This window comes from Larus michahellis, chromosome 9, assembly GCF_964199755.1.
Source record: "Larus michahellis chromosome 9, bLarMic1.1, whole genome shotgun sequence".
Classification (NCBI taxonomy): domain Eukaryota; kingdom Metazoa; phylum Chordata; class Aves; order Charadriiformes; family Laridae; genus Larus; species Larus michahellis.
The window spans coordinates 4,185,112-4,212,382 of NC_133904.1; the positions used below are offsets into that span (position 1 = coordinate 4,185,112).

Genomic DNA, 27,271 nt, shown 5'->3' on the forward strand with positions numbered 1-27,271 from the left:
CCCTTAACCCTTAACTTAAATAAGTGACCAAGAAGGCTCACAACTCTGGTAAAATCTCCATTATATAACTTAGCATTTTAAGTTAGGCTTCAGACTTTTATTTCAAATAAAATTTTGGTAAGCTACAAAAAATAATCATTTTTGCATCTTTCCCTAATAGTTACAATTTGAAGAAAACTGTTGTACTTAAAAAGGTTTTTCCTTACATTGTGACAAGTGTTACTAACAAGTTCTTGAAGCAACCGGTATTGTCCCTCTAGGTCTGTTTAAAACTTCTTATGAATTAAGCATCTGTTAACAACCTTGTAGTCTGGATAGAGCACACTTTTAAAGAACTATTTTTTTAACTCAAAATTATTGCAGATATTTGAGTTATTTCATAGCTCTTTATCCAACACTGTCAATGTTAGGATTTTTAAAGCTTAAAATCAGACATAGTTTGCACTGTAACTGTACAGTGGGAGAACTGTATTTCACTTTCCTCGGCTGCCTGCAATCAGGTAAAACCATTTTAGCTGGTCAAAAGTGATTTACCTTTAAGTAGAGACAGCATGGTAACTTTCACCCAGAAAATGAATTCTTTCAAATGGTTCTGGTTATCTTTCCCTCAGAGAACAGAGAAAAATATAATAAAACTCACTTGCCACCTTAATTGAGAATTATTCAAAGTGCCTGTTACAGTAGTAGCCAAGTTACAAGGTAATATGATAGAATAGTAAAAGACGTAAAATACTCTTAATTGCCCTATAACTAGGCAGTTAAACTGTTTACAGTTGAGATTTTTACAAGATAGGGAGTAAACTTGCAGTGAAAGGTCTCATAGCAATCTTAATTCAGATGTTCTATGTGTATGGAGTATTTCAGTGTTTCATCATAAGAACCTCTAATTCCAACAGCTCTCTTATTCTGTGCTGCCACTGCTTCTACAAGATATCGTCCTTGATGGGTGAGGTATCATTCTTGCTGTGGCTCAGGTTGTGTGGAATTTAACTGGAATCGTCTTTTCGCATTTGGATGAACAAGATGAGAAAAGAAAAGATGCAAAGAGATGGTAGCATCAACCAAATATCCTTCATTCAGTTCTTTCCTCTGCAGACCATAGTTCAAATCCTTTATGCCAATTAGGTGCAAAACACTGTTCAATCAAATGTAAAAGACGGTGCCAAGAAGGAGGAATAAGCAATGTCTCCAACTGGCAGACACTTACAACTAACTAATAACTGATGCCTGAATGAATGTGTTTGGAAAAAAACAGTGGAGGTCAGGGCTGCTCTTATGGCCTTAGGGACTAATGATTATTTTTTTTTTTAGCATAAAAAATTATTAGTGGAAAAGCTAATCTGGCATTGCATCCTGTGATTTCTCGAACTTGCAAGTTGCAAATATGTCCAGAAGATGTATAAAGCAGCTGTTGTACATTTGAAAATCTGTATGGCATGATATCAACTGTCAACACTTGCACGAATGCTAAACTATTAACAAGTTATTGTTTGTACTTACGGGTTTTCTTGATTTTTATTAAAACTCACTTTTCTGTGCAATTGAGATTTTTTTTTTTAAAAGGTATCTCTTAGGTAGTGCTTCTACTGTCCTCAGTAGGAAAAAGGCTGCACAACTGTTAGGAACAAAATGCAGGTCCCCTATTTTGTCACCTGTTTAATGGTGGTGATGGCAGTTGGGATTCTTTAACAGCATGATATCTATTTTTAGCAGAACACAAATCTGCTGCTGAAACTTGTGTGTTAACTGTTGCATGTATTAGTCTTAAGCAAAACCAAAACCACCCAAGATATGGTGGATCTGATCTTTATTTACTCTTTTAAACCACTTGGTTTAATGTTGATGAGTAATAGCCTGGAACAGCTTTGCTCTCTCTTTTGATATCTATGAGACTTGATTTTTTTTTTTTCCCAACAGTTGTTGCACCAGCTTGACCAGCTCTACCAAATGGGGAGAGAAATAGGAGAATTACGTTATTCTTGCTTTTTGCTCATTTCATTCTTTTCCTGTCGTGCCTCCAGTAGACAGTCTAATAAGATGCTTAGAGAAACTAAGGTTTCTTTCGCTTGCATGTTTTTGTTAGCGAATTTTGGGTTTTCTAATTTATGCAGTAAATAAGGATAAGAAATTCTCGCAATCCTTCAAAACTGAGTATTGCCTTCCCTTCGTTCTGGTTTTCGAAATTCACTTTTTGCAAGCGAGAGCTTTTGCTTGGAGAACACAATCAAAGCTTTGGCTCTCTTTCTTTTTATTCATTCCCCAGACTGCAGCAGCCAGAAGTTCCACTTCAAAGCAGCTCCTGAATTTGTTTTTCAAAATGTAGCCATGTAGCTTTTCTCAAACCAAAATTTGTCCTTTATTGCTTAATGGCATTAAAAATACCAGATTTTTTTTTTTAACTGACTATATCAAGGATCCAAGGAACAAAGCTTTGAAAGAAACTTCACACTGGTACTTCCCAACTGTGTAGGCTCTCCTTTAATTATAAAGGATGTAGTTCCTGAAGTAATCATTCCTGATTTTCTTGTTTCGCACTAGCCCATTTAAAACTAGATTAGCCTACAGAGGAGATCCTTCCTTAGCAAGGAGGTGATTAGATTTCTTCATTTGGAGTATTTAATTTCCATGATGCAGGTGAAATTTCCAATTTTCTAAACCACCTTTTTTATTGTTAGACTGACTTCTAGAGCGAGGGCAACAAATCTAGTTTTGTCAACAAAAATAATACCGGTGCTGCTGGTCTATGGATAGGAATCTGTGAAGAAGCAGGGGTGGCTTGGGTTTTGTTTTGTGTGGTTTTCTTTTTTTTTTCACCCTACGTTGGGCAGAATATGGGTCACTTGGCTGTTGTCACTTCTCACTCAACACATTTTACTGCTTGTTTGGTGCTGTTCTGAGCAGGAAGGAAAAAAGGCTCTGAGCTCAGCACTCTGAGGAACAGGAGGTTCAGGCTGGGTAGGCTTTCAAGTTTCTTGTTAGAGCTGGTCCCAGATCAGGATAAGCTGGGCCTTTGCATCTGCTGCCCATTCTTTGGAAGCAGAGTGTGTGTGTGGGGAGGATAACAACTTGTGATAGTTTACACAAACTGAAAAGATCAGCTGCCTTTGAAATCCAGCATCTATGGCCTGATCCCAGCACTGGAACTGGTTGCCACCACTTGTGGTTACACTGGAACACGTGCCTTTGTGTAGTAGCAAGCTGCTGACAAAAGTTAAGTGTACTCTAGTTTTACGCTGATATACTAGGGAAACAAACTTGGGTCCCAAGGAACTGCAGTCATAATGCTTCTCGGAGGTGACAATTTCTCGGCAGCGTAAAATGACGCTGTTGCAAAACACACTCCACTGACCCAGTTGATAAGAAACTGGTTCTTCTGTTTCCCACCCAGATTTCAGGCACTATATGAGGAAATGCCTGCGCCATCACTGCTCATAGCCCCTGGGTGGCAGAAGGGACAGCTGAAAGACTTCTAGCTATTCATTAGTCCCTTTCACAAGAGGACCTGTAGTGGAGGCCTTCCCTTTCCCACCCATGCTATGGGCGCTTGGAAGAGGTGTTCTCAGTGTAAGGCTGTATGGCCGAGGGGTTACTGGCCTTCCTAACCTGTTAGGATTTAACAAGTTGCCAAAATTCTTTTGGTTAAAACCAAAACTAAACAGTAGAGACATCACTTAAAATATGTATAAGTGCTTGAGGTTGGTCTATATGTAATATGCCAGAAGAATAGCTTTTGTGGAGACCAAAACCTTTTTTTTCCAGAAAAGGTTGCATGCAAACAATAATGGGAAAATTTTCTCACCTGTGGTACTGGCAATGTGCCTTTAACCTGATGCGGTCTGAAAGCAGGGTTTGCTCTCTCTGGCCGTTCAGTCTCTGCCTGGTGAATTGATACAGATGTGGGATTGAGGGTTCTGAGTAGTCACTCTGGCAGAATTGTCCCAGGCAGCTGGTAATTGGAAGGAGGAGAGATTAGCAAGTGGCAGCTATGGTTTTTCTAACAGACAAAGCTTGCTAGAGACAAATGACCTGTGTGCTCTCTGTCTGTCTCCTTTTCTTCATCCTCTGGCCTCTTCTTTCACGATTTACACAGCCATTGTTTAGGATCAAAAGGATTCAAAGTAAATAATTTAGAATGAAGTGGTCAAGTTGTAATGTGGAGAGAGCTGATAATGAGGATTAGCATTTGGGACAGTGGTTGCTGAAAGCGGTGAGTAAACCATAGAGCTGGATTATGTCTACGTGTGATGCTGTGGGAGCATTGAAAGAACCTTTTTGCAGAGGGTATGGGATAATAGATGGGTTCATCTTTTGTTTAACACTAATTTTAATTCTAGGAGGTAGAAAATATGTATTTGTGGAGAAGGAGACAATAAATAAAGCTAGCACTGAGTTATTCCTGGTTGGTTTGTCTTGGGTGGTGCTGCCTGAGATGGAGACTTCTGTCAGGTATCAGCTTCCTTGTCATCCAGAAAAACATACAAAGTGTGTGTGTGTTTCCTGAGAGATTTCTCAGGAAGCTGAAAGGACCACGGCTTGTTTGTAGTACAGGAGAAGAGAACCTTCTTTGATGTATGCGACAAAATAGTATTTTTGGAGTTCCTGTATGTTTCAGGATCTCCGTGATTTGAGGAGGGATAAAACTACTTAATCACACAGCTACAGCTGTCAGCCATTTAAGAGCCAAAAGGACAGAAAGAGAAACTGTAAAATGCTCGGGTTGCTGCTGCCGAGGTGTGTTTGGAAGGACATCCTCACCATCCAGGTACCTTATGATAAGAACTGAAGCTGAAGGGAGACAGGAAAAAAGCCCAACTACTCAAACAGCTGCTATTAGGAAGATGGAAATCTCCAAGATTGCCCAGGGAACGGCCTGATTTGCTGCAGTGAAAACATAGGTTAAATGTAGGGTGAACATCCAATTTAAAGGTAATAAAACATAAGAATAGGTTGCAGACAAATGTGGAATCTCATCAACAGTTTTCTAAGAATTACTTGGACAACGTTCATCAGGGATAGTCTAATCCCCTGTGTGCCGGGCAAGATTTGGGAGAAATACAGGGGATTACACAAGAAGGAGTTTCAGAGAACCCACCTTTCTATGAGGCAGGTCTTCGACTGAAATCCATGGACTCTTCATCAGACCCCAAATTCCCCGAATTCCCTTAAATTTTAAGATTAAGCATATGCTTATGAGCTTAGTTTAATAGAGATCTATTAACTAGTTTAAGACTTGCGAAGGTAGTTATACAGTAAGGCATCCATGCGTGGAAGGAAAACGTGAATTAGTGAGATTCCAATAATCCAATATGAAAATATGCACTATAGAGTTCTTGTAGGATTCAAGTATTTTGGGTGCATATTTAGTCACAACACATCTCACCATAGTCCAGCTGTTAGTGCTCTTTCTGCTGTGTAATAATAGACTGGCCTGTTTTTACTACAGTTACAGTTTGTGATAGTTTGCAATGCACAGTCTAGTTTAAAAATATACACGTATTAGGAAACAGAACTGTGTAATGAGTCTTTCCCCTGGTCTTCTAGGGCCGTTTGTCTGCAAGCCTTTCTGTCTGACCTAAAATGTCATGTTTCAAAGCCCTGCTTCATTATCATGGCGCCTGGTAGCTGTAGTTAAGGGTCTGTTAGCAGCCCCATTATAAATCCCTACTTCCAGGAGTTTATAATTCAGCAATAAAAAATTGCTCTAGGCTGAGACTTGGCATATAAAGTCTTGGTGCAGGAACAATTGTGATTTCTCCCTCCTTTATTTTTGCATTTGCTTATACACACACAATTCATTCAGTAAGTTTTTACTGTCCCCTTTTGGCACTTAAAAAGATTAAATGGCAGGGTTATTAATATTTTAATACTGACTACTGTGCTTGGCCAGTAAATTGATTCACAGTGTCTGTTAACCCAGCTCTGTTTGATGGATATGAGTCGCTGTTTCACAAACCTGCTGCAAAACTTCAGCTTAGTGGAAACAGCCCACTGTGGATCGTGGCGATTGTTCGTTAGCTATTGATTAAAGTGGGCTTCAGAGCCAGCCGTGTCCATATCTGGAAAGCCAGTTTCGGTGCACTAATCTGGGTATCCTCATCCAGCATGGGTGGAAGCTACGTCTGGCTGCAGGCAAAGCTAAACTCCTGTGGCCCCCGCCCAAATGCAGAGGAACGTGAAAAGGCCTGAACAATTGTCTGTCCTAAGCATGATTTGATCTTATCGCTTGATCCAAATATATTGCTGTGAGATTTTCTGATGGGATGTCTAACGCTTTGAGGAGACTTGGTTGATATTCTCCCAGCTCAGCTGTTTCTTCATTGAAACTATGGTTCAGTGAAACCAGTTATTTCCTTGTATTTTTTTTCTGGTTTACGGGAAATTTTAGTATGAAAAAAGTCATTTAAATTTATTATTCCTAGAAATTATAGAAAAATTACTTATTTCAGCCTTATGGAAAACATTATAGTGACTTCTATTTTTATTCCATTTTAGAATATTTTTGTAGGATATAGAACATGATTGTACTGTAAAGTCCTTACAACTAAATGAGGAATAACAGAAATTTCTAAAAAATATAATGTAGAATACAAAGGTTAAAAATTAGTCTTTTACAAAAATGAAATGTTTTGTTTTAAGTGAAATATTTTTTTTTCTTTCAAGAACTGATTTTAGACATTTTGTTCTGATCTAGTATTTGGTCACAATTAAATCATAGTATTTCCTGAAAATCCGAAAAAAAGCTTGCTGTGCACTAGTGTTTGCAAAATCAGGATCAAGGTGCATGTTGCTGTTAGCATATTAAGCAGCAGTAATTCAACAGCAAAATGTCTTCGTTATTACGGGACTGAGTCACACCCTGGACTTTCTCATTTCTTTTCCACCCTTCCAACCACTTATATTTAATTTATGAAGGCAGCCTGGGGAAAATCATTCTCGTTAGTATCTTTTGTGTATTGTTCTGATGGATTATAAATTATTATTGCAGAAGATTTGACCAGGTACTAAGCAGTCTAATGGGAATGACTAAAATGAGACAGCAGGTTACCTCTTCCCCCTGCAGATTTCAAAGGCCCTGTATTGGTTTATACCAGCTCAAAATTTGGCTCTATTATTTTATCTTCTGCTGAATTATAATCCCACCTGCATGCTCTAAATCAAGGGGTTTTCAGCTTCCTGTAACTGATTTTTTTCTTTTTTTTTTTAATTTTTCCTGAGAAAACTGACTTTATTGTCTAGGTCTGTTTGCTGTTGATTTATTCTGGGGACACCTGAGCATCTCTACAGTGCCTGCAGGATCTCTGTAGAGTCCCTCTGTTGGACCTGCAATACCACCGCAACCCATGTGGGCCACGATACCTTGTTCTTTTGGGACCTGAACATCATCTGCTATTTGCTTGTACCTTATCTTTAGGAAATGTCCTGCCAGCTGGGAACCACTATTCTATGCCACAAGGTTCAATATGTTTTATTTCAGGCACTTCCTTTTTAACATGTCAGGAATAATTGTCAATTATCTCTTCATTTGCTTAGCATGGCGCACATATTAAAGACGCTCAACAGCTGGTTCTGGTGGGAGAATATATGGATGCCTATCAATTGCACATGGGAACATTTTGTAGACCGTGATGGACTTGTCTTTCCAAAACCACATCAATTATATGCCACAATACCATGTGCTTTTGTATTGCTGATTATCCGATTCTTCAGTGAAAGGTAAGAAACATGAACACATTTCATGCTAATGTTAATACCCATTAATGCTAAAAAGTTGTTAAAAATAGGATATCTTTAGATAAACGTTATTAAGTTTTTATAAAGGAGGATTAGTTGGTGATTTGCTAGAAAGATCTAGTGCAGATAATATGGCAGGTGAAAAATTGGGAAATATTTTCACTATTAGGAACACGTGGCTGAGGCCAATCTAGAAGGAAAAGATTTCTATCTAGAATCATAGACTTGTCAGGGTTGGAAGGGACCTTAAAGATCATCTGGTTCCAACCCCCCTGCCATGGGCAGGGACACCTCCCACTAGATCAGGTTGCTCAGAGCCCCGGCCAGCCTGGCCTTAAAAAATTCCGGGAATGGGGCTTCCACCACCTCTCTGGGCAACCTGTTCCAGTGTCTCACCACCCTCATGGTGGAGAACTTCTTCCTAACATCCAGTCTGAATCATCCCATCTCTAGTTTTAATCCATTCCCTTTAATCCTACCATTACTATGTTTAGCTTATCTAGAACACCATTTGGATAATTCTAATTATCTCCTTTCGCTAGAAATACAATTAATACAAACCCATTTGGATTTCATTTTGCTTTTTCTCCTTTGGTGGATGGGTAGAGGTATTTGTCCACCAAACCTCTCCTTTCGTTTGGTCCTTCACCAGAACATTTGTGTGAGGCTGATAGATCCCAGGTGTTTAGCTGTAGCAAAACTAGGCAGATTGGAGGGATCTCAAAGTTTCACATGAACATTTTATGCAGATCTAGTAATGCTGATTCCTTATTTTTCTCACTTTGGCACTGAAAGATGGATTCCTCCAACAGCTGGAATCTTGTGGGACAAGCAGAGGTTGGCTCCACAGAAGAAAGCTACAAATACATTGAGATTTGCAGTGCTTTGACTAATTTATTTGTGTATTTTTTGCTTGACTTTCTTTTTTTTTTTTTTTGCTCTAAAGAATGTGATTAGTAGGTTTTTATAATTATTTCAGGATAGAATGAGGAAATTTGGAATGTCATAAGTTGGACAGACTTAAAACAGAACCAGATACGATCATTCATATTAGAGATCAAAAGTAATTTGGGTCATATGTTTATAACCATTCACAGTGTCTCCTGAGTAAATGCTTACCCAACTGTGTCTCACTGCGCTGCTATTGGAAATCATTTGTGTGAATAATTAGCCCACACATCTGGCCTGCAGCGAATCTGCCCATGAATAAGGAAAACTGACTGTTGCTATGAGTAATAAGGAATCAATTGCTGATATTAGCGGGAGGGAGGGGGGCGTTTTCAGAAAAAAAAAAGCCTGTCTGAGTAGAAGAGTGAAGCATTTGGCATGCTCTGCAGCAATTTGTATCGGAAAATGGAAGAGAAAGAAAAGCCTTCAGTCTCTGGGGGAGTTGCTGTGTGCCACAAGCTGGAGGCCGCAAGCAGAATCCAGTGTCTTGAGCAGTGGTAGCCCTGTGAAGCAATGTGCTAAGTGACTGTCTGACACTAGGAAAAAGTATCCCAGTAGCAGCTCATGTGGAGACAGCATCTGTCCTTGTTTCACTCTCCCTAAACTGTTGCTTAATGCCAATCATAGAATCATAGAAAAACACAAGGATGCAAAAATCAGGATCTTTCCTTTAGTTTTATAGCATTTCAGGACCACAAACTTAAGTCCTTGGGTCTGCTTTTTTGCATAACTGCTAAAATGCTATGGTTCTGTCTTGGAATGAGCTAGAGAGAGATTCCTTTCTCTCACAGTGCACCGTCATATCCTATGGCAGATTAAATTGCTTCAGATTTATTTTCTTCATAGCCTGGCATGAAAACAGCTAAGGTCTTGTAACTGTGTTGTATTTTTAAAGTTTTTCACGATATGTCTTTTCAGATATGTTGCTATACCTCTAGCAAAAGCCTTAGGTATAAAGAATGTAAGACGTGTGAAGCCACAGCCTAATCCTGTTTTAGAGAGTTATTTCCGGGAGTGCTCAAAACATCCATCCCAAGTAAGGATTCTCATTCTTATAAATTAGTTTTGGTTTTGGAAAACCCCACCCTTACTGTTTGAATCAGCTATCAGCAGTGACATCATGGGATGAGTTCCAGCTGATTGACAGATGACTTAATTTATTTGGGTTTTTCTTGCTGTTCTGCTGACAAGGGTATATGGCATCCAAAACAGAAAATATGTTTAAGATGTTTAATTTTCTGGCATGCTGTTCGAGGTTAGACTGTTAATAATATTTGCAGTGAAGATCAGTGTTCCATCTTTAACTCATTCTGTCTGGAGAAAACATCAGCTGACATCTGTTGTTGGAAAGTGGTATCATATTTATTGCAAGCAATAATATTGGAACACTGGCATGGAAGCCTTTTGATCTGTTATATTGCTGCACACTTAATCCTGGCTTATGTGAGAAAATCTTTCTAGTACCTTGCTTTTTGTTTTTAAAATTGAACAAGAGAAAAATAATAGTCAATGTTTACTATCTCAAAAAATGAGGCACCTTGATTGTTGATGGGAAACAGGTACTTTGCTGTGAACGCAGTGTCAGCAAGTTCACTTACCTAACTACAGTTACCAAACAGTTGCAGTGTTACTACATTGTTTTTGAAAATAAGTATGTGTTTTCTAGTAATAAGGGATATTGGTAATTATTGGTACATGGAACTTCGCTTTCTATCCCTAACTCTGCTATCATATCACTGTGGCTTTTGGCTGATATCACCAGGAACAGACGTATTTGCGTTCACATATAAGCTCTTCTCTATCTGGGCAAGTATCCCAATCTCTGTTTCATACCTTCCTTCTGCACGAGTACAGTTTGACAATTAATCTCTGAAAGGAGGCACAGCATTTCTATACTTGTTGGTACATGGGAAGGATTCAGGCTTCCTCCCTTAGGTGTCCAGCTTGGGGACCACTGTGCTTGGGAAAGCACACAGAGGCCTGGCTGGCAATTGAGGGTGTCTCGGCTCCATTGTCTGCCAAAACAAAGTCGTCATTCCTGCATGGCAAATAGAGAGCTCTCAGGCCAGCAGGATGGGCTGAGCACAGAGGCTGTTTGCACTCCTGCGCTCCCTGGCAGCTGAGGTGCCTTTGCTCACATACCAGAGCTTTCCCTGAGGGTAGGAGACCAACTGAACTAGACTTACCTTGGTGGAGGCAGCGCTGCTGCCACCCACTATTTGCATACTAGACTTGCAGGGAAAGAGCTTCCCCAGGGGTGGGTCGAACAGATACCTCCACTCCTGCAGCAGCAGGGGAGGTCAGCCCGCACCTTCTGCGCTTGGGATGGAGGAGAGGGAGAAAACCTGCAGGCTGCTGCACCCAGGGTACTGAGCACCCAGCAATGCAAGAGTCATGCTGCCTTGTGCTTAGCACATGCTAGAATGGCAGAGCCACTTCACCTTCAGAGCACACATGAAGTAGAGACACCTGACTGCACTTGAATAACTAGGTGCATTTCTAGGCAATGCTCTAGTGCTAATTTATTTTTGGTTGTCAAAAGGCAGTCTGGATGTTGCTCGGTAAGATTAAACTGACTTGCCCTGTACCACAGAAGGACATTAGTTTTGAGAACAGAGCTTAGGTCATCTCAATTCCAGGCCTGGATCTCACCTGAGACACTTATTTAAATATAATAATTATAATTAGTAAGATATTAGATACACTGTCCATGTATGTTGATACCTGGCACTTTCCCCTCCAGCCCAACCTCTTGCTTAGCAGTAGAAGTTGCATCTTGGAAACAATCAGAAGCCACCAGAAAGACAATAGCACAGTTTGTGGATCTGTACATTTCATGCCTGCTTTATTTATGTAATTTAGTGTCTCAAAAATCCAGGGTTTCCCTGAGTGCCAAAATTAAACCAGGAAGCCTGCTGCAGGGTAAATGCCCATAGATATTTAATGTTAGTAATATTTTTAAATTAAGACCTTACAACAGTGCAAAGATGATCTGTGAACTACAAAATTAATGAAAAGTACAGTGGAGTACAACTTGTTGCTAACACTATTCCATTTTTTGCAGTCAGAGATTCAAGGCCTTGCCAAAAAGTGCAACTGTACAGTCCGTTTGGTGGAAAAGTGGTTTAGGAGACGGCGAAACCTTGAGATCCCAACAGTGCTTCGGAAATTCCAGGAAGCTTTGTAAGAAAAGACAATGATTTTGATTATTTTGGATTTTACTGTTTTGAAAAAAATGATTTGAGGTCCTCAGGTGCCTTTTAAGGGCGACTCGCTTCCAGAAAGCTGGGTCTGTCTGATGAGGGGTTTGGTTTGTGCATACACAAACAAATTGAAAGGATCTAGTACTGTTTCTCAAAATGGTGTGACTTTAAAAGATTAGGTTAACAGTTTGTCCTGAAAAAAAAATCACAAAAATATTTTACAGTTTTCTTCATTGTTTAATAATGGACTTATTTGTACACGCCTGCTACATAGTGCTTTATGAAAACATGCAGAGAATAGGAAAACGCTTTTCTGTCTGCCAGTAATCATAACGGAACAAAAATGCTTACTCAATCATTTTGTGTATATACCCATGCTGTCATTTTGGGATGCTATTATGTGTATGGAAGTCAGTTCAAGAGCAGGAATCTTGCCATCTAAACTAAATGATAGGTGTCACAGCTTGAACGAGGGGTACTGTGCAAAACCTGCAAAAACACTGAGTGGGCCATTGAGCAATTTTGAGTGGTAATAATCAATATGTAAAAAGTTTCAAAACCTTCTGCATATAATTGAAAACTGGAAAAGCATTCAAGAGTCTGATCTTACACAAATGTGTGAGAAATTCTGTGAGCTTAAACATATTGCTATTGAACTATTCCAGTGTCGTCCAAAACATCATACAACTTGCAAATCCCCAAATGGGCATAGCGTTACTTACATAGCTCATCCCTTTTGGATACTGAAATTGACTGAACCAGTATAAAACACTTTCCTAATGTCCTGTGTATTTGGATTTTTGACTAGCCTAATTACATTCGCAAAAATTCACACGACTATGTGTGAATTTGTAACCTCTTTTGTGTAGATTAGCTTAAGGAATGAGACTTAAAAGTACAGCTACAGAACTCAAAGTTGAGTACTTTAGTAAGATTATTTTCAGTGTGAATCAATATGATAATAATTTGATGTCCTCTGTTGGACATAAATCCAGTTGGTAAATATAGATGTGTTGCTCTGAATCCTCACTGTTGAGTAAACTGTCCTGGCAAGCTGACATCCATGGTTTATTTCTACTGTTGTTTTGTGGATCAGTTAACTTTGTTTTACTAGTGACAATAAGATTTCCTGCTATTGATAAAAGACCTACCTCACATGGATGCATGTCTCTAGTAATACGTAGCCAAAGACTAAAATTAAAATTTGCTTGGCAGCTTGAGTGAGAAAGAAGCAAACAGACTTCTCTTCTGCAATTTTGTGAACCTTGCTCTGCTCTTTGTCAGTGAATTTAATTGAATATAATTCTCAAGGCAACAAATGAGGAACAGAATTATTCCACGTTAATAGTCTGTTAAGAGCATTATGAAATTTTTGAAAGCCTGCAATCTCCAGGATCATTTTTCTGCATCACAAGGAAAATCTGATGAGCCAGATCTAAAGCCATGCTTAAGCTATTAATGTGCCCAGTTAAGCAACACTGGGGTTTGGAAAGGCCTTTGCATGAAACCTTCACTGCCTTAAAAGACTTACCAGCCTTTAACTTCACCTACAGAATTCTTTTTTGTTAGACTCAATTGAAGAGAAAAGATTCCTGAAGTTAAGTAAGAAAATCCTCCTGCATAGTTGTTGTTTGGTGTTCTCTCTGGTGGCCAGGAACTCGGGTAAAATTTGGTGAATTTAGATGAGTTTTACTTTAGGTTTTGTTCACCAAATTCATAAAGAAGCTTGGCTAAATGCAAAATGAGGTAGTGCTCTGGCAGTCTTGTGTGCATAATGAGTTCATCTGAAGCACTGTTTATTGCTAAGTGCATTCAATATGTATTTGTAGTGCTGGGGACTAATGGCACAGTCCTGTTAGGTGTTCTGTGCTTTGGATCGGAAAATCACTTACACTTTACATAGAATCTGTCCTCCTACATCCACTGGACTACTTGCTTGAAATACGAGGCAGGAGGGCAGAATCAGCCCCTGTGTAAAAAGTCTGTCCCGTGCCATGGTGGTGTTTTTCATAGCATCTCTTGGTTAACTCTGAGCCAGGTAATACTTGTGGGTTCCACTCTCCCTTTCCGTTTGCTCTTCTTATTTCCACCACATACCTTTGAATTTTTCTGTCTGCGCAGTGAATGTTTTTGAAGTATTGTTTTCAAATCACCTGAGGAAAAATGCTTTAAAGGTGAAAAGTAAAACAATTGTTTATTACCAGTGTATCAAGTGGCAATTTTATAATTGTTGCCTTGGCTTCTTCCGCAGGCGTGAGACGTATTATCTTGTCTAGCCTCTGCCATTCTATTTCCTCATCTTTTGTTTGCTTGCTTCCCCGTAAAATGCTGGCTCGGTCTTTGAACATCTAACTCTTTTACCTTGGGTTTCAGCCTCCAGGTAATGTAGGGCTCAGAAAGGAGCATCTGCTTTTACCAGACAAGCTACCATCTTCTCTCATGTGTCACTTCATTAATGTTTGCCAAAGACCACAATCTAATTTTTATACGTCTCTCAATCCATTAGTACAATGTTCTTCTTGAGACTCTCACTCCTCCTTTTTTAGCAAATTTAGCTTTTCTGGGAGGCAGTTTGCTTTTCCCCTCTGGGGTACCTCTTGTTCTACAAAATGTTCTCACAGGGTTTGTGGCCATGTGCTTGTCTCTGTGATCACGACCTTTCTCACCATGTGAAGTCTCACGGTGTTTTCCTACTGATCTTGAAGAGCTGCTCTGGGAAAGGTCAGGCCTGTTCCTGTCAAGGAGGAGAGTGGAAAGGAAGAAGTTTTCCATCACCTGTAGAGGTGGGAGTGGGAACGCTCTGGCTGAGTCTCCAGCCGCACCCAGTCCCAGGGACAATACCTCCCACGCAGGCTCCAGAGTCATTACAATGCTGATTGCTGGCTCCAAATCACAGCATCCTGCTCTGACATATAAAAGCAACAACATAGTTTCGGTTCACTAAGATACACAAGAACTTTCTTCCCTTGCCGACTTACCAGTTCGGTGGTTAAAACCTGAAAGTTTTATCTGCCTTGAAGAATATCCATTTAAGTCACAAAAACCTTAGATCACACTAATGCTGGCAAACTTAGTCAAAGATTGATGTTCATAGTTAATTCAGACCTCTCTAGTAAGACATAAACTAATCCAGTAGTTGTTGTTAAAGCTTCATAGGGCTCCCCTATTTTCAACAATCAGTGTTAAGACAGATCAAAAGAAATTAACCCAGCAATTAAAACAAGTCAGTGTTGGTGCTCACAGTGTTCACAGTGTTTGAACTGATTGGAAAGTACGTGCCACGTGGCTGAAAGTCCTTCTGGAGTTAGGGAGCTGTGAGATGTTCTTAGTCCAGTGTGCGTATTCTAGAGGGATTGATATAGCAGGAAAGGTTGGTGTTATCAAACTTAATCTTTAGGGAACCTAGTACGTTTGCTGTGACTGTTCTCTTGATCATGCCTAGCTGGAAAATTACTGCTGTAATCACAATCAAGATATCTGTATTGAGATAATGTAAAATAACTTACTACTTTAGCAATTAGTCAAAGCTTAAATATTTAATTATCAATAATTCAGATGTAGTTACTACGTGACAACCCTTAATGTAGAGTGTGAGGGCACGTTTATGTGAAGATTGTATGTGGTATGCAATGATTTGCAGTAATTCTGGCTCAGGACAATATCTATAAAAAATATAATGCTTTGTTCTTATTTTTTCACTTTAATTTTGCAGCTGGCGATTTTCATTCTATCTTACATCCTCCATTGCTGGATTTATATTTCTGTATGATGTAAGTTAATTTTCTTGAAAGAATTGATATTCTTGTATTTTTAACAAAGTAAGGACTGATTTCTAGATCTTCTTGAAGCCCATTGAAAGACTCACTGGTTTCAGTGGCTATTTGTGTTCTGATCTTTGAATGTAATCTAGATGATAGGCTGCAATATGCACTGAGAATTTTTCTTAACTTCTAAATTATCTTTTGAACTTCAATGATAATTTATGAGTAATCAGTATTTTTAAGGAAAGATTTAAGAAGTCATACAGATGTTTTTACAACATGCCCTGTTAACACCTACAAATGTATTACATGGCCGTGTTTTTCTCAAAGGGGGCCATAAACTTTTTTCTGGCAGCATTTCTGGGGGTCACAACAATGGTGTAATTCACGGCTATTTATTGAGGTGCTGCTGCTGAGTCAGAAGTTGGGAATAACAGAGAGAGTGCTGCTTGTAACTATGTGAGCACTGCCTGGGGTGTCACTAATGCTTCTCCTGAGCAGCAGAACAGTTCTCAGCGTGTCTGCATTCATCTGGCTCTTCTGCCCAAACACTGTTTATCATCATGAACCAGTGGCGTGTGTGGCTGGTAAACACAGCAAAATCTAATCACTGTGGCAACATATCTTGAGTAATTGCAGTAATAAAACACACACCCACTGCTTTAGATGATGAAATGATGAACTGGAATGTTTCAGGTGTCCTGAAAAGAAGCCAAAAAGCTTGGACCAATATAATAAATCTGGGATGTAAGATCCCTTTAGAAATTGGTGGGGAACAGTTATCAAGACTTATAGCTTCTTAGCTTGCTTCACTTAAAGAAATTTTAAGTATTGAAGATTTTGAGTTAGGATGACTTATTGTTGCTCAGCTGATCAGTCTCTGAATCATCTCTCTTCCCCAGAAACCTTGGTTTTACGACATATGGCAGACGTGGGTTGGCTATCCGTTTCAGGTGAGCTTTTTGGCATTGGGCCGTTGGCCTTGAGGCATTCCAGGTATTTCCCCATTGGAAGGGGTAATCCGCAGAACTCCCCCTCCCAAAGGGCACACCTGGAGAGGTGTGGCACCAAAGCCTTTTGCTCTTCTTTGGTACCTCCTGCTGACTGTTGCAGGACTTCTCAGTGATCTGCCTGTGCTGCAACTCAGCCCTCCAGCCAGACCGCTCTTATTTCCACCCATCACAGGTTACCAGTTTCGCACAGCAGATGCCATCTGTGTTACGGGTTTCAGGGCAGAACCCCTCAGCTTGCACCAGACCTGAGGGTGCTTCGAGGCACTGCAGAATAGCATTATGCAGAGGGTTACACCGAGCAGCCCGAGTGCCGTGTGCCTTCTGGGCCCTATTGCTCAGTAGTGCAGGTGGAGGGAGCTCTGCAGTGATTTGGTTTGGCATAATGTGAGTCCCTGCTCTGGGCATCGCTGCTCAATACTCTGGTTGTTCCCATGCCCCCATGAGGCTCTCGTTTCTTCCTAAAATATTTTACTAATGGTCCCATAATAGATGACTCCGAGCAAACTGCCTTCTTGCCCACCTGCCAGAGGTTCTTACGTGCTCCCCACTCCTATTTTTATAAATCTCTGACCCATCACACTGCCTTCTTATTCCTGCCTTAGTCAAAGGGCCAAGAATAAAAAGAATCTTGCCTCCCAGCCGAGTTTTCCCAGCTTCTCTTGCCCATGGGATCTGATAACCAAGCCTACTTCCTGCCACCTGGGAAACTTATTGAACCAAGGGAGCAGCCAAGCTCAGCATCTAGCCCTAAGCAGATGCATAGGATTTTAGCATAAATAGCTGATATTTTAGTCATGGGATGTGTGAATGTTTAAAATGTTAATTGTTCACCAAAATGGAGGGCTTCGTTTATTTGCAGTTGTTTGTAATTAAATGCAGAAGCACTCTGCGTGTAGTTCTCTGACAGAAACATAGAAAAAAGCACGCTGAAATTCAGAGGTGGGGGAGGAACTGTAGAAACTGAGAGTTTGGTCTGAGTAAAGGTTAAAATATTTGGCTCCCAGAACATCCTTCTTAATGAAGCCCAGAACAGGGATTTAGTTTAGTTTAATTTTTTAAGCAAGACTCAGCAGAGGAGCAGAAAAAGTGAGGAAAGGAAAAAAGAAGTAATTTCACTTGGCATTCACTTTTTGCTATTCTCAGTTAACTGTGGTTTTCTTCATCACAGACTCTGCTGCCATCCCAATATTGGTACTACATGGCTGAGATTGGTTTTTATTGGTCTCTCTTATTTACACTTGGGATTGACAACAAAAGGAAGGCAAGTGGTCGTACTTGTTTGTCGCTTGAACCTCTGTTTCTGGGGGGGGGGGGGAAGAGTGTCTAATAAGGAAAAGCACTGTCTTAATACTTGGATTTAGTGTAGCCACATGAGGGCAGCATCAGTCTGTCCCTGGTACACCTGCACACATCCGTGCTCTCTGGCTGCCAGGGCATCTCTCTCTGTGTGACAAGTCTTGCTTGTCACTTCATCCGCTCGGAGAGCCTAAAGGGCTGTACTTGCTTGCATCTACCTCTTTCTTCCCTCCTTCACAGGATTTTCTGGCTCATGTCATTCATCACTTGGCAGCCATTGGGTTGATGAGTGGCTCTTGGTGTGGCAATTACGTGCGTCTTGGAACGCTGGTGATGTTTGTGCACGATACCGCAGATTTCTGGCTCGAGGTAACCCTGCCCTCTATCTTTTTGTTTGTTTTGGGTTTTTTGTTGGTGTTTCGGGGTTGTTTTTTTTTGGTTGTTGCCCAGGTTATGTTCAGTGACATCTTTTTGCCACAAGGTTCGTATGATCCCTTCCTATCCCCACAGAGACAAGGCTTCACAGATTCATAAATTGTAAGATAAAAAAAGGGCTTCTAGGTAGTTTAAGCTGATACTCTGTTACAGAATCCATTGTGAGAGAAAAGAACAGAAGAGAAGTTCTTCAGTACAGAATGGGGACTGGAAATACAGCTGCCTCCCTGGATTATTCTTGTTTTACTGTTAAAATTAGACCAAGTTGTCTAGCCTGTGAACAGTTTGGCATGATACCAATTCTCAAGCAAATTTAGCAGCCAAAATTTTGGCTAATTCTCCAAACTGGCTTAATTTTGTCAGCATTCACAGAACTGTGGTGACCCAAGGGGTACATCTACATTATACGCTATACACTTCTGGCTGAAGACACTCAACTTCTCCCTGAACGAGATATCACAGGTATCTAGTGGCAGAGGAAAAGTTTCTTCCCCTGGACTGAAGGGGAAGTCCCTTCTCTGAACTGAATATCAATGTTTAGAAATGTTTAAGATTCAGTGTCTCATTCTGCACACAGCACTGTGGTCATAGAGGCTTGCTGCTGGGTTTCTTGGAAGACAAATGCATGCTGTGTTTCCTTCAATAGAGTTATCCTGGTTTTATAACACCATGATTGAGAGCATAGTTTCATCACCTCTTTTGGTGGACGTGCCAGTGTAAGCAGCCCTTATAGGCTGTTTTCTGTTACTGTTTGTTTCTGCTCCTGATACTCTGTCTGTTACATTGGAACAACTAGTTGGGGGGTCGTGCAGTTGGGATTGGTCCAGATCAAATGTGTACCTACCAGGATACTTTTAATCCTGAGCTGCTCTGTGGTTCAGTTAACTGTGTGGCCTTACAAACAGTTGAACTGACAACTGGTAGGACAGCACTCAGACAGAAACTGAAGTTGGGTATCAGAATTATCTAATTCAGCCCTGCCACTCAAAAAAAAATAATTAAAAAAAAATAATTCATCAAACCGCTGTTTAAAACCTAGGCTTGGCACCTGAAGCTTTGCTCACACTTGAGAATAGCTGTTTCATTCAACAGTGCCCAAGGTGGTTCCAAAATGAAGCATTGAGAGTCACACAGTTCAGCTAGGGGAGAAGCGGTGACTATAATATGCATTAGCGGGATAGAGACCAGCACTGGGATCTCCAGCTCTCAGAAAGGAGAAGACAGAAGCTGAATTAGGCACAGAGAAGGGTCAGTAACGCACATGCACCGGGGTGTCTGTGTATAAGGGGTCACTGCCGCTCCTGAGCGTGCAGATGTGGCCAGCAGCTTCTCTTTGATTCAGCCCATTTTGAGTCTGGTACAGGCATGAGGGATGAACCTCTGTTTTCAAGAGCACTTTGTGTTTTCATGACACTTTTATATTCTGATCGGAGAGCTGTTCTTTAGGCCTTTGATACAGAATCCTTTCCTTTAAGATAAAAGGAGAAATATAAACGAAGAATCTGTTTTGATACTGCTTTATTAGGTATCAGTAAAATGATTGCTTTACATGTCAAACAGGAAGGAAATTTTCTTCCTGCTCAGGTGGAAGATGAGTCCTTGTTTATGAAAATGCAGAAAGGAGCTTATTTCAGAGAATATTTGTAATATGTTTGATGGTTTTTATTCATTGCAGGCAGCCAAAATGTTTAATTATGCTCACTGGGAGAAAACATGCAATATGCTCTTTATCATCTTTTCTATTGCATTCTTCATCACAAGAATCATCCTGTTCCCCTTCTGGTAAGTAATGTTTAACGTAGCCACAGGCTTTTATTTCATTCCCATTTCCACTGAGAGGTTAGTATTGGTTGTGATGGGAAAAGGAAAGGAATGGATTGTACTTTAAAGAGCAGAAGCAGAACTTTCACTGTTGGCTATTAAAAGCCAGAGAGAAAAGTTGACAAAAACTGTTATTTTCTTTAGAAATTTAATTTAAGTAAAAATAGCTTTTAGATGAACCTCTTGAAAATATGCTAACTGAAATAAAGGCTTTTATGTATTTAACTTATTTTCATAAATGCTAGTTAAATGCTATGAACTCCTGCATTTTCAAGGGGATTGAGCTACTTAACTAGGAGAAATAATTTTCCCTTTCATTCCATCCCTCCTGCTGTACCTGCAAAGTTAGAGTACAGTGTAAATCCTATAAGACTGTAGTTAATTTTTGTAGTGCCTTCTTTTTGCTACGTAGTCCTTGAGTAGTACCTCACCTCACTTGCTCACATGAGGAACACTCAGAAAAGTTAAGGTGAATCAGTTAATTTATGAAGCCAATGCAAATAAATCATAACTTGCTAAATACTTGCATGATTCTGGAGTGCTATGGTTTAAGATGCTTTGGAGTATCCACAAGGGTGCTTAGTGTGCTTAATGCTTAACATGTTTAGCTTTTAAAAAGCGTTTAATGTGTTTCACATCCAGAGTTTCATTGACTTGCTCTAGTTTGCCTTCATGCCCCTCCCTGGATGTGGACAAACCCTTGGAGACTCAAACTGGTTAAATTAATAGTTCTGAACATTGATCAACACAAGGTTTTAATTTCCTGTAGTATTTTCTTTCAGAAATGCTGATGTCTTTTACTTTCTTGTTATTTTTTGATTAACTATACAAGTGATCTCCAATCATTTTGCTTCACTGAGTTTCTTGTTCTTGAGCTTGGAACCAAGACGTGATGAGATTAAAGGGACTCAAAAAGCCTCAAATAATATAGAAGTAGTGAAGTCTGAGGATGGACAAAACTTATGTTAATTAACAAAAAGCCCTGTTGCAAAGCCTGTAGTATCTTCTCTGGAGTGTGGATTTCAGATTAGAAAGAATTTCCATTAAAAAATAAATGGCATAGACAAGCTCTGAGTTGCATAGTATCTAGACCACACAGAGCTCAAGATGAAAAAGAATGGGGTTTTTTTTTTTAACTTTATTTAGAATACTTTCATGCAAGACTCAAATTTCTCATCATCTGAAGTCTGTATTTCAACGGAGATGCATAATCTAATTAAGACAGGGCTTGTTAATTAATCTGTCATCTTTGCAGAGCTTTTTAATATTTTGTGGAAATAGTTAATCAGTCTGGAATGTGAAATTGCAAATAGTTGTTAATAGCGTAGAGAAGAAAAATTGCACCATAACAGTGACCTTTATTTTTTTTAGGATTCTTCGTGCCACGTTGTATCAACCTACATACTACTCCACAACTCCTGTTATAGCATATTTTTTATTCAATGGACAGCTATTGATCCTTCAAGGCTTGCATTTATATTGGGGTTACTTAATTTTCAAGATTTTGAGAAGGTTCCTTTGCTTAAAGGTAAGTGACTTTGCTTCTGCGGAAAGATGTGCAAAGTATCAAACATTTGCAAATACCTCTAATAGATTTCCTTGGAATTTCTTACTCTTTTCCTGAACTTTTGTGTCAGCATTTTTGATAAGGGTCTACAAAGTATAGAGATGCTCAAATGTGCTTTCTACCTCTCCTTGTCACACCTGAGGTCATAGATTAGAATATCAAAACTTCAGGTAGAGCCTTTTCTTCCCTGTATCTGATGTTTTACTCTGATAGTAAATAAGTGAGCTGTCCCAAAAAATGAATCCCTAAGATGGTGCAGAATTCTTTAGAAATTCCTGTGTTCTGAGTGAAAGCAATCTTTTCTCACTGGACTCTCTAGGGGCACACCAACAAAGGAGATGAGAGTTGAGTGATGAGAACTTTAAATACTACAGAAAACTTGTAGTCAAAGTTCTTTGGGTTTGTCTAAATCTGAGGTCAGCTATGCTTGAACACTGGGTTTGGATTAAGAAAACTGTATGAAGCTGATCTGGTATTATATTATGACACAATGAAATGCTGTCATACTCAACTGGAGTTGAGAAACGGTGCAACTCTGGTGCTGCCATAATCTGCTTTTACCTTGTAGAGAAAATCCATGTGGGAAAAAGCTATAAAGAAAACCTTGCTGCAATCTAGGTTGTCTTTGATTGTCTGTAGTGATGTTTTCTCAAGGTCTCTTGCCATGAAGTATGCGGTGGGGTGCAATGTTGATAGGACATTTAGCAAAAAGCATTTAGAAAAGGACTTTGGAGAATATCTCTTTAGACTGGGCATAAGCATTGACAGGTATGTTTTCCTAGTTAAGGTGAAACTTAAGTTGTGCTATTGAAAAAGGTATTTCTTTTGAGGATCAAGACGAAAAAATTTGAGCTGATTCTGTCCTTTTATCTGAAGCAGTTAATGTTGTGAAGCATCTTAAAGTGAAATATTCCTTTCTACCCGTATTAATTGTTTTTTGATAACAGAAACCATCCTACAGTTCTTGGAGTCCCTCAAACCTTATGCAAGTAGACAGCTGGATATCATAGGGAGACCAAATGTCTTCCCTAGATGAAAACTGCAGTTACAAACTCAGCCCTTGTTAGACAGCAAACAGCTGTACGTAAGGGACAAATCTGTAGAAGGAATGGCTTGCACTGTTCTGCTTCTAAAATATGCTTCTATATTCTCTAAGACACTGAAAAGCTTGTATTTCTTGCATGTCACTTATCTCTGTTAGATTAATTGCAAAATTATTTCTGGCCTGGCTTAGTGAGTGTTAAAGTATTTTACTTCTCATTTTCTTCTTTGATTTTTGGCCTTTTCTCTGCACTGTCCTCATACAGCTCTTGTGGTGAAATCAAAAGGGACATCCCTCTGCCTTCCAGCTGAGGAGGAGGAAGGCTTTGGCATAGTTCTCATCCACATTGGTTGAGGTTATGAGTACAATGCAAGAAGGTCTTCAGATACAGGGGTGAAGAGGACATGACTAGGCCAGCTATATAAGGCTATTCTGCCCTGCCTGCTTATATGCCTTTGTAAGGGGCAGAAATGTTTTATTTTGAGATAGGAGATTTTTCATATTAGTCATTGCTAAAAAATGGAAAAGCATCAAGCCTTCATCCCTGCCCTGGATTTTTGATTCCTTATACAGCTCTCTGAGAAGACGGTTTCCAAATAACACTTTTACAGTGGTAGCAGCAGCAGCCCTAGCCCTTTTCAGTCTGTATGACTTCAGCTGGCTCGCATGTGCAGCCTGTTTTCCATAGCAGTGGCAAACTTGGCTGTGAAAGCAGCCAGCACCTCCAAAGCTGTAAAGCCAACATTGAAAAGAATGGTGTTTGCAAGGCAGCATTTTTGTACCGACATATTTGTTATAGACATACTCCACACAAATAGCTGTTGCTATTTTAGTGAAATACCAGTCAACCATCATCCTTGTATTAGGAGGGTTTTGTTTCTCTGCCCAAGAGTCTTAAGTTTTCATTCAGAAAACAAGTAATTTCTGACATTTTTCTTGAAGTGAGTTAGCTACTTCAGATGGAAAAATGAAGTCGTCATGTAACTGGGAATAGGGACTGATGTTGTTGTTTAACTGAAGGAAGCACTGAACATAGGAATGTTTTCAGTGTCCTCTGTGCCTTGAGACACCCTGTGTTCGTGGGGTCAGCAGCAGCAGTTCACAGCCCCTAGCATCCTTCCAGGGGCAGGTGTCTCCCCCGATTATAACCTTCTGGACCATGTCATCGTACTGTCTGAAAGTTAATGGGCATGAATGTATTTATTCTTGGTGGGAAGTGCTGTTGTGCCTTGTTGAAGGACAGGTTAAGGGATTTGTCTCGATCAGACGTGAAATGTGTGACTTGGTGGGGAACGTAAGCAGGAGGGCCCAAGTCTCTAGGAAGTCACGTGCTCACCAAGTCCCCTCTGCTGTTATTCAGAGGGTGGCACAGAGCTGTGTCACAGCTGTGAGTCTAGGTTCAGTAGTCTTCAGATTGTGGCAGGAGGCTTTGTTAGGCAGGAATTAATAGAGAAATGACATTGAGTGCTGCAGCCTTGTGAGCTTGTAGGTTCTTCCATGCTTTACTCTTCCCCCTCAGGAAGAGATGGCTTTCGTCTGAGACTGGCTGGTCAGGAGCTGTTCATCTCAGGCATCACCTCCCCTCTGTGCTAATAAAGGGGACCATTATCCTCATTCCTCTGGGATAACTGCTCAGCTGACTGACTTGCTTCAGCAAAAAAGGACTTGGACTAAAAATCTTGTCATTTTCCTCCTCCCAAATACAGCAGCCAGAGAATAATAGAAATGAGGAAAAAGGGAAGAAGGGAGGAGATGATTTTGCTCTGTCCCTCTGTGTCCTATTTTCTCAGGCATGGGAGTCTCTGTCACTGGAACCGGTGGCAGAGAGCAGCGCTGGTGTCCAGGCTCAAGGGACTTGTTGCCACTTTTTCCCTGGCCCAGTCCTCCAGAAACACCCTAACAAGGGGGAAATCTGCATTGACAATCTAAGCTGTGCTCAGCTACTTTGCATTAAGAGCTCTTTTATTTTCTATGGGAGTTAACTTGAGAGGATGGGAGTATTATATTTTTCAAATCAAAGATTGTTCTTACTTCTGGAAAATACAAAAATACCCAAAAGGAAACCCAAATGTCCTTTGTCATATGACATTTTGTGACCTTGTATATGAGGAAGGCATACGCACGCAAGAAAAGCCCTTCAAGGTCAGACCTGTAGCTGTGTATCTTAGATGAGTTCTGCTGTGAGAGGAAGAAGGATGTTTTTCAGTATAATTTCTTTTCAAGTTAGGTCAGGCAATTGCAATGTTGGCTGTTGGCTGCCATCTTGATGTCCAAGGCCTTTTGTTGCTAGGAAACTCCTTGTGTTTCTGTAATATTGTTCAATTACATGGTTAAATTACCCACTTGTATCAAGTTTCAAGCACCACTGAAACATGTCTAGTCATCATGTCTGCACATATGAGAATATTTTAGGAAAATTGAAAAAACATATAGAGAAGTATGTACATATGCACTGATTTAAAATATCTCGCCAGGAAAATCCCATGGAGATTAAACATTTTACTTCCAAGGTCAGAAAAAGGGAGCGAATGACAGCAGCTTATAGCCACATTATTATGACAAATTAAGATGTAAAATATATGTTAAAACCATTACACTCTGAGTTAATGTTTTGAGACTACAGTGTTTTAAATCTTGAAAAATATGTGTAAGTTGTAGGAAATGGGCATGATGTCCACATGACTCAGATACTTCAGGGCTGATGCAAAGTCCACCAACAGCAGAAGGTAATGGCAGGTTTTTAATGGACTGTAATGTGGCCAGGAATATGTTTTCTTTCTCTCTTAATTGTTTTGTCACCATCAGACTCCCTTCAAGTAAGACAATGAGCTTACTAATGATCAGCATTATCTAGGAGTCATCAGCTGCTGTTTTATTTGATTCACCATGGTTCTTGCTTCTTCCTGAAGCAGAGAAGACCTTATAATGCTGTAGAGCAGGCTTTTTAACTTGTCACTCATATAAAAAAAAAAAAAAAAAAATTAAAAAAACCAAGCTGGGTCCCACCTAAGTGTCTTCAATATTCCTTTGTTATTTTGTACTTGGTAACCAGGCTTTTTAAAGATTTTGTTTGGGTGTATCCTTGTTCATGGTTTGTTCATTCCTTATTTGGTCCAAATTCCCAAAGGCACAGTGAGACTTAGCGTTTGAAGAATGACTAATGACAGAGTAGTGGTAGCTGAAATCGGTAAGAAAATACTATTTTGGGGTTGAAATGAGAGCTGTGAAATACTTGTTAATGATACTTCTGCCTTTTCCAGCAATCGTTCTTCTACTTCAACATTTTGTTCTGTCTCATACCGAGAAATCTCTGTTAGTTCAAGTTAACTTTTTCTTTCATTCTTTCTTACCTACTGATACTGGGATGCCAGTAGAGTGCTTGCCATGAAAGTGGTTAGCCATATAAAGACTCCTGAAATCAGTTACTCCCTTTTCTGTATCAAAAGCAGATATACTACTAGAACTGTATCCCTAAAAGTGTGCCCATGGACTAGAATACTTGCCTTGTTTTAATATTAATGTGTAGGCAGGGTCTGTATTCCTTTGGAACACAGACATAATATGCTCTTATAAAACATTCCCTCACTACTTATATTGAAGAGTAATGATTCTTTACACCTGCAGAGGTGCTGGCCTATATTACTTTCTATCTTGTTGTGAATTTATCTCTTTAAAGACTTGCTATAACCCTTTGTATTAGTTTTTAAATTAAGTTATATGGTTCCCAGAGGCTGTACTACCTGTTCCTGACGAGTGCCTTGAGCTGAGTTTAGTCTGAGGCTATTCAGGCTCGCCTCAGCTTCTGCAGAACTTTCCTTCCCTGGAATCTTCTTATTATTTTTCCTCTTACTTTTTTGTGCTTGATCTGTTTGTGTCAAGCAGAACTTTTATTTTTAAGAATTCATTTGAATCGTATATTTATTTTGTAACCACATGGGTCCTGGGAGGATGGAATTTCAAAGCTGAACTTGGGTGAGAATTTTCATGTGAATTTTCTTGTTCATAAAACACAGGTCCACAGCATGTTGTTTGAAGCAATGGGTTGGGTTTTTGTTTGCAGTTCCTTAAACACTTCACCATGGAAGTACAGACTTCTGAATAACAAATTTAAGCCCCTAGGACTTGCTTTGTTTTCCTTAGTTACCTTTAGAATCAGATCTATATCCTTTAAAACTAGACCATAGATCCACAGTGGTTAAAATCTACTGGTTTACCTTTATTAAACGAGAGTCACTCTTCAGCCTCCGTTCACCCAGGAGTGCTGTGACTGCGAGCACTTCGCTGTTCTGACAGCTGAGGCAGAGCTGACTTTCTCACTGAACTGTGCAATAACTTGAGATATTTAATCCTAAACAGAAACCTTACTTTTAAAACTACAGAGAGGTAAAAAGCTCTATGTAACATGAAAGTAGAATGGCCTCTAAAGAGATTACACTTAAGTCTTTTGTGGCAAA

General features: G+C 39.8%; 1 protein-coding gene across 2 annotated transcripts in view; it reads left to right on the plus strand.

Moving 5' to 3' along the window:
* The window catches only part of CERS3 (ceramide synthase 3), a 50,205-nt gene that overhangs the window by 7,695 nt on the left and 15,239 nt on the right, over positions 1-27,271 (plus strand). For both annotated transcript variants that reach the window (XM_074600056.1, XM_074600057.1), the window contains exons 2-10: positions 7,531-7,713; positions 9,598-9,715; positions 11,744-11,862; positions 15,595-15,652; positions 16,546-16,596; positions 17,825-17,917; positions 18,193-18,321; positions 20,063-20,169; positions 21,580-21,736. In XM_074600056.1, coding sequence (XP_074456157.1) covers positions 7,531-7,713; positions 9,598-9,715; positions 11,744-11,862; positions 15,595-15,652; positions 16,546-16,596; positions 17,825-17,917; positions 18,193-18,321; positions 20,063-20,169; positions 21,580-21,736 — 1,015 coding nt within the window. The remainder of the gene's footprint in view (positions 1-7,530; positions 7,714-9,597; positions 9,716-11,743; positions 11,863-15,594; positions 15,653-16,545; positions 16,597-17,824; positions 17,918-18,192; positions 18,322-20,062; positions 20,170-21,579; positions 21,737-27,271) is intronic.